Here is an 11,298-nt window from a genome sequence, read left to right as displayed (position 1 = left end):
AAGAGCGGCAATAATGTTTTTTCTAAGATTTGATTTATTGACCTTATTATTGGACGCACCTAACAGAGATTCGAATTTAGACCTAGATTGTGTTTAGTAAAAGATTGTTGAAAAGTTCCGTCAAGATGAGTCCGAGACCTCTAAGGTGGTATCAAGGTTTTTTCTTAGATCTGACCATGGGTGGTATTCCAGAAACATCTTAAGTCATTTCTTAAATAATTTCACTTAAGTTCAAAATTACAATGTTTTGTATTTCTTTACTAGATAAGGAATCACATGTTTATTCTGGTATTCTTAAAATAACATTGACATAATGATGTTATTTTGATGTTATTTTTGATGCCAAACTATTGCAGTAGGAAATGAAACACTTAAGAAAATTTCCCAATTTAAGGATAAGAATAAAATTTAACTTAAGATGCATCTGGATTACAACCCCTGGTTACCTATAATTGTTGTGATGAATAAAATAAAGATTCAAACATCGGTATTAGTATCGTGACGACTAATATTATGACCAAGCTTTATCAAGCTTTTTTAAGACTGAAGCATAAATGTGGCCTCTAGAGTTGTTACCTTTTTTTTTTAAACCTGACCTGATTATACAGATTTTCGACGCGCGTGATCCTTATTGGTACTCAGCCTTAACGCCACACACCTTGAAATGAAATACATGTTAATCAATACATAAAGATGCAATTTGAAAGTGTGCAAACTTGTCATTAAATCTATAGCCTAGTTAGCAAGTATTTTTTTTTAAATTTTAATACCGAAAGCAGGATTTCTATACGTATACGTCCGTTTTGACAAACGCGAATATTTTCAAGTTTTAAAGCGCAAAAAAAGACGGATTTCTACCTTGTAACCACCAGATATATTCTAATTGGTATAGATAAAATTAAATCTTTAGCCTAGTTAGCAAGTAATTTATTATTTTTCAAACGGTATCGCTTTTAAAACCGAAAGTAGGATTTCTAGACGTATACGTCCATTTCAACAAACGCGATTATTTTTTAGTTTTAAAGCGGAACAAAGACGGATTTCTACATTGTAACCACCAGATATATTCTAATTGACATAGATATAATATGTTGTTTTTTTATACTTAAATTTACTTTCATTTCAAGGTGTGTGGCTTTAATATTGTCAAGATACTTTGTTTTATCAAGACTGAATCAGAACCAGATTCGAATTCTGGCTTGAGTTTGTCAAGATAAACGCTATGGCCAAGTTTCATCAAGATTGGATACAAAATGTTGCATCTAAAGTGGAAAAAGCTAAAAGATAATGACGCACGCCGTCGGTCGAAGGGTGATCACAATAGCTCAAATTGAGAACTTCATGCTCAGGTAAGCTATAAACAGTTAAAACAAATGTTAATTGTTTTACGATAAACCAACCCGTAATTGATAATCGTAATTCATTATCTGAACGTTGTAAGTTCTCTATTGGCATTCACAAATATTACATCATCAGCTTCAGCAATTCGCTTTATGAAGAGACACAACTCTTTAAGTACTTAATTTCGAGCATGTAAAAAAGTTCGGCTTTTGTATAATAATATTTTGCTTAGATAGGTTTAGTGTAAATGTAAACATACTTCTTAATTATTATTTGACAGTAAAGAGTCGTGGTACTACTGAGAGATTTCATTAGCGTTTCAAAAATTATGGTTAACTCATCATTCAACAAAGTAATGTTAAGATGTAATTAACTCCTTTTTAAAAGATATATACTTTTTAATAGGCTATTAAATATATTTGTAATCAATCACTTTACATAATATTATTTGCATATACAAAGTGGACCGTCAAGCTTAACCAGCTTGTATCAGTCATTATCACACTATCGTTGTGTTATGCGGGCAAAGAGAAGACCGCACTTTATGTATGTGCATAAAGTATTGTCTCATATAAGGCTGTGTATAAAGTATTGTTTCATATAAGGCTGTGTATAAAGTATTGTCTCATATAAGGCTGTGCATAAAGTATTTTCTCATATAAGGCTCTGCATAGAGTATTGTCTCATATTAGGTTGTGCATAAAGTATTGTCTCATATTAGTCTGTGTATAAAGTATTGTCTCATATAAGGCTCTGCATAAAGTATTGTCTCATATTAGGCTGTGCATAAAGTATTGTCTCATGTTAGGCTGTGCATAAAGTATTGTCTCATATTAATCTGTGTATAAAGTATTGTCTCATGTTAGGCTCTGCATAAAGTATTGTCTCATATTAGGCTGTGTATAAAGTATTGTCTCATGTTAGGATGTGCATAAAGTATTGTCTCATGTTAGGCTGTGCATAAAGTATTGTCTCATATTAGTCTGTGTATAAAGTATTGTCTCATGTTAGGCTCTGCATAAAGTATTGTCTCATGTTAGGCTGTGCATAAAGTATTGTCTCATATTATGCTGTGTATAAAGTATTGTCTCATATAAGGCTGTGCATAAAGTATTGTCTCATATAAGGCTGTGCATAAAGTATTGTCTCATGTTAGGCTGTGCATAAAGTATTGTCTCATGTTAGGATGTGCATAAAGTATTGTCTCATGTTAGGATGTGCATAAAGTATTGTCTCATATTAGGCTGTGCATAAAGTATTGTCTCATATAAGGCTGTGCATAAAGTATTGTCTCATGTTAGGCTGTGCATAAAGTATTGTCTCATATTAGGCTGTGCATAAAGTATTGTCTCATATAAGGCTGTGCATAAAGTATTGTCTCATATTAGGCTGTGCATAAAGTATTGTCTCATATTAGTCTGTGTATAAAGTATTGTCTCATATAAGGCTGTGCATAAAGTATTGTCTCATATTAGGATGTGCATAAAGTATTGTCTCATGTTAGGCTGTGCATGAAGTATTGTCTCATGTTAGGATGTGCCTAAAGTATTGTCTCATATTAGGCTGTGCATAAAGTATTGTCTCATATTAGGCTGTGCATAAAGTATTGTCTCATGTTAGGATGTGCATAAAGTATTGTCTCATATTAGGCTGTGCATAAAGTATTGTCTCATGTTAGGCTGTGCATAAAGTATTGTCTCATGTTAGGATTTGCATAAAGTATTGTCTCATGTTAGGATGTGCATAAAGTATTGTCTCATATTAGGCTGTGCATAAAGTATTGTCTCATGTTAGGCTGTGTATAAAGTATTGGCTCATATTAGGCTGTGCATAAAGTATTGTCTCATGTTAGGATGTGCATAAAGTATTGTCTCATATTAGGATGTGCATAAAGTATTGTCTCATATTAGGATGTGCATAAAGTATTGTCTCATATTAGGATGTGCATAAAGTAATGTCTCATATTAGGATGTGTATAAAGTATTGTCTCATATTAGGATGTGTATAAAGTATTGTCTCATATTAGGATGTGCATAAAGTATTGTCTCATATTAGGCTGTGCATAAAGTATTGTCTCATGTTAGGCTGCGCATAAAGTATTGTCTCATATTAGGCTGTGCATAAAGTATTGTCTCATGTTAGGCTGTGCATAAAGTATTGTCTCATATTAGGATGTGCATAAAGTATTGTCTCATATTAGGATGTGCATAAAGTATTGTCTCATATTAGGATGTGCATAAAGTATTGTCTCATATTAGGATGTGCATAAAGTATTGTCTCATATTAGGCTGTGCATAAAGTATTGTCTCATATTAGGATGTGCATAAAGTATTGTCTCATGTTAGGCTGTGTATAAAGTATTGGCTCATATTAGGCTGTGCATAAAGTATTGTCTCATGTTAGGATGTGCATAAAGTATTGTCTCATATTAGACTGTGCATAAAGTATTGTCTCATGTTAGGATGTGCATAAAGTATTGTCTCATGTTAGGCTGTGCATAAAGTATTGTCTCATATTAGACTGTGCATAAAGTATTGTCTCATGTTAGGATGTGCATAAAGTATTGTCTCATATTAGACTGTGCATAAAGTATTGTCTCATGTTAGGATGTGCATAAAGTATTGTCTCATGTTAAGATGTGCATAAAGTATTGTCTCATATTAGGCTGTGCATAAAGTATTGTCTCATGTTAGGATGTGCATAAAGTATTGTCTCATGTTAGGCTGTGTATAAAGTATTGGCTCATATTAGGCTGTGCATAAAGTTTTGTGTCATATTAGGATGTGCATAAAGTATTGTCTCATATAAGGATGTGCATAAAGTATTGTCTCATATTAGGCTGTGCATAAAGTATTGTCTCATATTAGACTGTGCATAAAGTATTCTCTTATATTAGTCTGTGTATAAAGTATTGTCTCATATTATGATGTGCATAAAGTATTGTCTTATATTAGGCTGTGCATAAAGTATTGTCTCATATTAGGATGTGCATAAAGTATTGTCTCATATTAGGCTGTGCATAAAGTATTGTCTCATAATAGGCTGTGCATAAAGTATTGTCTCATATTAGGCTGTGCCTTAAGTATTGTTATCATATTAGGCTGTGCATAACGTATTGTCTCATGTTAGGATGTGCATAAAGTATTGTCTCTTATAAGGATGTGCATAAAGTATTGTCTCATATAAGGCTGTGCATAAAGTATTGTCTCATATTAGACTGTGCATAAAGTATTGTCTCATGTTAGGCTGTGCATAAAGTATTGTCTCATGTTAGGATGTGCATAAAGTATTGTCTCATATTAGGCTGTGTATAAAGTATTGTCTCATATTAGGATGTGCATAAAGTATTGTCTCATATAAGGCTGTGCATAAAGTATTTTCTCATGTTAGGCTGTGCATAAAGTATTGTCTCATGTTAGGCTGTGCATAAAGTATTGTCTCATATTAGGATGTGTATAAAGTATTGTCTCATATTAGGCTGTGCATAAAGTATTGTCTCATATTAGGCTCTGCATAGAGTATTGTCTCATATTAGGCTGTGTATAAAGTATTGTCTCATATTAGGCTGTGTATAAAGTATTGTCTCATATTAGGATGTGCATAAAGTATTGTCTCATATTAGGCTGTGCATAAAGTATTGTCTCATATTAGGATGTGCATAAAGTATTGTCTCATATTAGGATGTGCATAAAGTATTGTCTCATATTAGGATGTGTATAAAGTATTGTCTCATATTAGGATGTGCATAAAGTATTGTCTCATATTAGGATGTGCATAAAGTATTGTCTCATATTAGGATGTGCATAAAGTATTGTCTCATATTAGGATGTGCATAAAGTATTGTCTCATATTAGGCTGTGTATAAAGTATTGTCTCATATTAGGATGTGCATAAAGTATTGTCTCATATTAGGATGTGTATAAAGTATTGTCTCATATTAGGCTGTGTATAAAGTATTGTCTCATATTAGACTGTGCATAAAGTATTGTCTCATATAAGGATGTGCATAAAGTATTGTCTCATATTAGGATGTGCATTTAGCATAGTCTCATATAAGGATGTGCATTTAGCATAGTCTCATATAAGGATGTGCATTTAGCATAGTCTCATCATTGAAGAAACTTTCCGCCTAGATTTGATTTGATTTGATTTTTCTTTAGAAGAAACTGCATTTAAACGAAACATTCCGTAAAAACGACAAGTGTCGTCCCGTATCAATAATTAATATCTAAATATTCAAAACTGCGTCACGTGCATCCACAAACTACGGTTGATAGCTAGTTAAATTCTTAGAAAAACAAAAACACTGGATACCACATTTATCAATCGATCTTGATAAAACTTATCAGAATGTTTTTCATGACAATATATCGACGATGCTTTAATGCAAAATCTAAGAAAACAAATGTTTCCACGCTATAATCCAAAATTATATCTCAATTTTTGATGAACCTTTGACCGAATATTTAACATGCTTACACATTACCAGAGATATTGATCACGTGCGTTAATATTTTATTACTCAGCATTGATTGAAGAAACATTTTTAGTTAACCCTCTACTTGATGAAACTTTCTAAGAATGTTTGTTTGACAAAATCTTGGCCACGTTATCATCTGTGTCACTTGCGTCCAAAAACTAGGTCACCATGTCAAATCTTAGTAAACATAAAACAAAAAGTTCAGTATGTGTATCTTGTATTGTTTCCATGTTAAGGCCATGCATTGGTCTGGTGCGATCGGGGTCAAAAACAAGATAATCTGGTTGAGCCTGCGACTATTGGTTTCCTGAACATAACCACGTCAATGCCATAATCGGCCTCTCTGTATCCACATGTTTCCGATTATTTGTTCAAAAACGTTCAAAATGGTATTTAAGCAATGGTAGTATAGCCTCTAATGTTAACAAACTATTGAGTTGAACTTTATAAAAGTGTTAAGGAAAACGATCGTGTATATATAATACTATCTGTATAGCTGCCAACGTAAGTTTGTCATAACCAATAACGTTAAAGTTAAAAAAATTTTTAACAAAAGCTGTTCATACCGGTTTCATTTTGGTACGAATAAGACGGGGTACAAACGAATTTTTGCAAGTATCAGGGCGAGAATAAAGCTGATATTATCTCGATATTATCTCGAACTCGAAACAAAGTCTGACGATATAAAGTTTAGCAGAGCTTTAAAAAAGAACAACCTTAGACACTGGTCAAATTTATCTTAACTCGTTTCAAGTCATTTACATACCTTAAATCTTACACCTTTGAATAATTTTAAGTAACGCTCAAATTTTATTCTTAAAGTCTAATGGACAGCGCCAATTTGAAACAACACATCAACATTGCATTTTATTTGCTAACACAAAATCAGCAATGTTTCAAGAAGGCGAGGATTTGAGCGGCCAGGTCCGATGAGAGGTTGGGGGAGTTATTGATGTGCACGACGGAATCCCCGAGCTCCTCGATGGCGTTTGACCCCATTGAAGGTCCCACGCTCACCACCAGAACGTCTCTGCTCTTGCTTGCCAACACGGCGTGGTCCAAGAACATGATCCTGGAAAGTGGCGCGCTGTCGGAATCGGTAATGATAACAACGGTGTTAATAAACTGTGAGCGGTCGCCTCGAGATGGGGTAAACGTGTTGTGCACAAGGTACTCAATGGCCATGGTTGCGTCGGACCCCATATTTTTACCAACGAGGATGTCGCTGCTCTTAAGACTCTGCAGCAGGCTGGCCTGGTTGGTGTGATCGTCCAGGTCAAACTTGGGGCTCACCTGGTTACTGTACGCAACCAAAGCTACATGGTTCTGGCTCGCGCCGACCGGTATGGAGCTGACAACAGTGGCAATCCCCAGCAGGATGTCGTTGTGATGTGAATGTAGGTCACGGGAACCTTCGTCTACCAGGAACACGATGTCCTTGGGGCAGCCGGTCACTGTACCTGCTATAAAACGTTACCAAAGTTATTACTGAAAATATGTTTGAAATTGTATTCATTTTCATTTACACGTATTCAGATACATACTGTGTTGTTTGAAATAAACAAATTTAGCAAACACAGTTTGCGGTTAATTTTGTTAGTTTTAAATAGTCCACATGGTTACCTGATACAGTTGGAGGTGTTGCCGCACCGGCGGGATAATTGCAGTTGTCGGTTGTACAGCACGAGACCGATAAATCACGTGACTCTAACTCTCGTCTCCCAAATGCGATAGACAATCCGGATCCACCATCACAGTGCTGGAAGCATTGGCATAAAAACATCAACTATTCACAATTGTACTTACAGAAGTCTACTTTATTTAATGTTACTGCCGTTTACTGTTCGTCAAAACGGGTACACTGATACGTATATTTACTATTTGTGAATCGTTTTTATGTATCAGTTTAATGTTCTTATGCAATTAGACGTTACCCATAATGCACTCATACATAAAACATTTTTCATAAAAATCCTTATTTAATCAGGTACATTTAATATTATAAAATAACGGGCTTGTGAGCGATTGAAGTGAAATGAAACGAATGGTGAGATTCATGTATCATAGATTTCGCTGCTTAGCAAATATACTATTATGCAACATACATTTGTCGTTCGATGTTTAGTTCGATGGGATCGTGACATAAGTTTATCTTACAATGTTTTTGTATGACGGGCTGAGGTTTTATATTATGCTTGTATTTATGAACGAACTATTGAAGTTACATTTCTTTTAAAATGACTCTGAGACTTAATGTGAATTAAATGTATGCAGATGACTACATTGATTTATTTGCTAAGTACTGAACATGAGGTTCCTAATTGTAAGTTCTAATGCGTTTGTAAATTCATCAAGTTATCTTGACTGGTCCGATGCCATAAAAGTATTTTCCTTTGGGGTAATTAGTACAAATATATCACGCAATATGTAATAGTAATTCTGCGTACAGATACTCTTTTAATGGAACCACTGAACCTTTGTTTGCGGAAAATTAGTCAGTGGTCTTTTCATTCAAATTTTAATTTGCTGAACGTAGAGCGAAAATATTTCTGATGAATAAATGTGTTCAGCTTGCAATTTCACTTCCGGTTTCAATACACTCAATTCATTTTTGTCAAATGATAACGTATACATAAGTTTCCGTCAGTAATATTATGCGTTTCATTTTATGGTCAAACAACATTGAATAAACTTACTCAAACTTAATAAGCCAATAAAATAAAATAATGTTTTGACAGTTATTAGTCTAAAATTCGATTTATAATTGCGAAAATTAAAACTAACTGTTGTAAACGTAGCAATTTCATTATACGTGTAATGTATCATTGCATTCATGAAAAAAACTGCTGTTGACCTAGCAACTCTCATTATTTTATAAAACGTTCAACATGTGTTTTTTTTAATGTTTTGTTTGTAGTTTGCATACTATATTCAAAATTAAATTGATTTTGTTGGAAAAAAAGAGCTCTCAGTGTCTTGGAGACTCGAGTAATTTGTGTCACACAATTCACACAATATGTAATAGTAATTCTGTGCACGGATTTTATTCCTGTCGACCCAATGAACCTTTGTTTGCGGAAAATAAGTCTTAACATTATAATTCTTATTGGCTAAGCTTGAAGCTAACACTACACTATATCGGATGAGTACATTTGTTTAGCTTGCCATTTTACTATTGGGTTCAAATACTTTAACATTATTTAAAACGACTCCATATACATATGGTTTCCGACCGTTATATTATGTTTATCGTTGTATGGTCATACTTATTTGAATAAACTTAAATTTGCCAGACTGTAACAAAGACCAAATGCGACCTTGCATTTTCATTATTCAATATGAACAAGTACAGATACGGGTGTAGTTTACAAATTAGGCAACATTTTGAATAAAGAATATATCTAGAAACATGACCACGACCCTAACAATCACATGCCTCAATCTCACAGCAAGTCTTTTTATTAGTGTTGGGGTTAAAGCAACATAAGAACTCTCTTGCTGCACTAGTGCCTCTTGATATTTACCCTCGATAGTTACTCAAGTTACCTCAGATGGAGCGCACGTCATCTCGTACTCGTGATGGCCGTCAACGAACGATCTGAGTTCCTTGAGCATGCAAGCCTGCAACAAGACATGACTTGAGTTCCTTGAGCATTCAAGCCTGCAACAAGACATGACTTGAGTTCCTTGAGCATGCAAGCCTGCAATCCGTCTGTCTGTGTGTGTTTATCTGTGCTTGTGGTAGTCTGTGCGTTGTCTTTCTGTCTGTCTGTTTGTCCGTCTGTCCGTATGTATGTCTGCGTATATTTATGCGTGTACGACTGTGTGTCTGTCTGTCTGTCTAAGTTGGTCTCGAACTTGAACATAAACGGACTGAATTTAAATTCTTGTCATTGCTTGCACTCATACCAACGTTGAATCTTGGATTCTGTCGTGATGTTGCTTACACTGTGTTTGGGTTCATGACAGTGTTGGAGAGTCTAACGCCAATTGAATGTAATCTTCATCAGGGCGGACTCACAAACAGGTACGTGATCAAACTTTCAAAATATGTTGCTCGATACATCACTTCTTCCATGATAACATCGTGATTACATTGATAGGGCGGGGTTTGTTTACAGTTGGAAAATTTGCCGAAGTGGCAAAACGTCATGCACACTTTCCCGATATGTAAGCAAATGAATGAATAGTACTTATAAATTCAGATAGAGAAAAAAGTTTCACTCGACATTAATGGCATTATCCTTTTTAAATATAATCTCGTGTAATTTCAATACAAACTGCGAGATTATAATTCACTTTATGCACTGGTTCATGCGATTGATCAATATATTTCGATTCTTAATCATATACAAATAATATATGCACATGCGCATATGTTTTATCATTACGATGAAATCATCTGAAGTCAGAAAGACGACTAATGAATCAATATGAACATTAACAATAAACACAACCCATTCCAGATGTTATTTAATCACAAAAAGGGCGTTTGGTGAAACACATAAAACTCGTTCTTGCCAATACTTGTACATACATTTATTACTTACCTTCCAATAAATATTGACAGAGTTACGTTGATATTTGTCTGAATATGAATTTAAAAATAACTTGTTAAAATTATGGAGAAGTTGCGCGTTTAAAATATTAATAAATATGTCACGGTCTTAACTTTGTTACGTTAGGGGAGAAGTTGTGTGGCGGCCCGGTAAGCTTAGTCGGGACAGCACTCGCCCTGTAAGCGAGGGGTCCAGATTCGTGATTCGGACTGGCCGCACATTTTTTCTCACCCTGTAACAGTTGGTGCCCAACGGGTCACCCGTGACGTGACCTGGGTATACTCATACGGAGGCCCATGGTTAATTATATATATCACCCCGAATCCCTGTTTTCGATGACGAATACATATTCAAGTGGGGTTTACGTCACGGTCTGACCTTGGTCACGTTAGGGGAGAAACTGTGTGACTGCCCGGTTAGCTCAGTCGGAAGAGCACTCGCTCTGTTTGCGAGGTGTCCTGGGTTCGAGTCCCGGAATGGCCGCACAAATTTTCCACCCTGACAAATATGTAAAAACACTGCTATGGTGTGTAAGAGCTCGTTTAGGCACATCTTTTGAGGCATTTGCCATCGGGCTAAATCTGCCGAAGGTGTGACAATACGAGTCAAAGGCACTCCAGAGCCGTGTAGTAACATATAACTATGGAAGATTACCTGCTTACCTTAAATAGGTATTAAGCTTGTAACTTTAAAAACTTTTGTCGATTAAATGTTGTCGTATTACGTACTGATTTCAAAGATATTGGTTTTTTAGTTTTCAAAAATATCTCATTCAAAACAATAGGTTCGGATATAATTGGGACGATTCTACTTTTCAAGTGGACTAAATATGTAAGAAATAAATCATAACCTATAGTTCTTTAAATTTTGTTCATATAACCTGATATCAACAATATGTTTACACTTTATTGATTTGTA

The 11,298-nt window shown here is 34.8% G+C and overlaps 1 protein-coding gene across 1 annotated transcript; it reads right to left on the bottom strand.

Moving 5' to 3' along the window:
* Positions 1 to 6,675: 6,675 nt before the first annotated feature.
* Positions 6,676 to 9,899, bottom strand: LOC127860788 (collagen alpha-3(VI) chain-like). The gene is made up of 4 exons (XM_052399067.1): positions 9,843 to 9,899; positions 9,368 to 9,442; positions 7,445 to 7,580; positions 6,676 to 7,284 (listed from the first exon to the last, which is right to left on the bottom strand). Exons 1-4 carry the CDS (start codon positions 9,897 to 9,899, stop codon positions 6,707 to 6,709), a joined length of 846 nt encoding a protein of 281 aa, XP_052255027.1. The 3' UTR covers positions 6,676 to 6,706.
* Positions 9,900 to 11,298: the final 1,399 nt, after the last annotated feature.

Source organism: Dreissena polymorpha, chromosome 15, assembly GCF_020536995.1.
Source record: "Dreissena polymorpha isolate Duluth1 chromosome 15, UMN_Dpol_1.0, whole genome shotgun sequence".
In the NCBI taxonomy this organism is placed as follows: Eukaryota; Metazoa; Mollusca; class Bivalvia; order Myida; family Dreissenidae; genus Dreissena; species Dreissena polymorpha.
The sequence above is the reverse complement of the archived record's forward strand: the minus strand, read 5'-3'. Positions and strand labels throughout refer to the sequence as shown.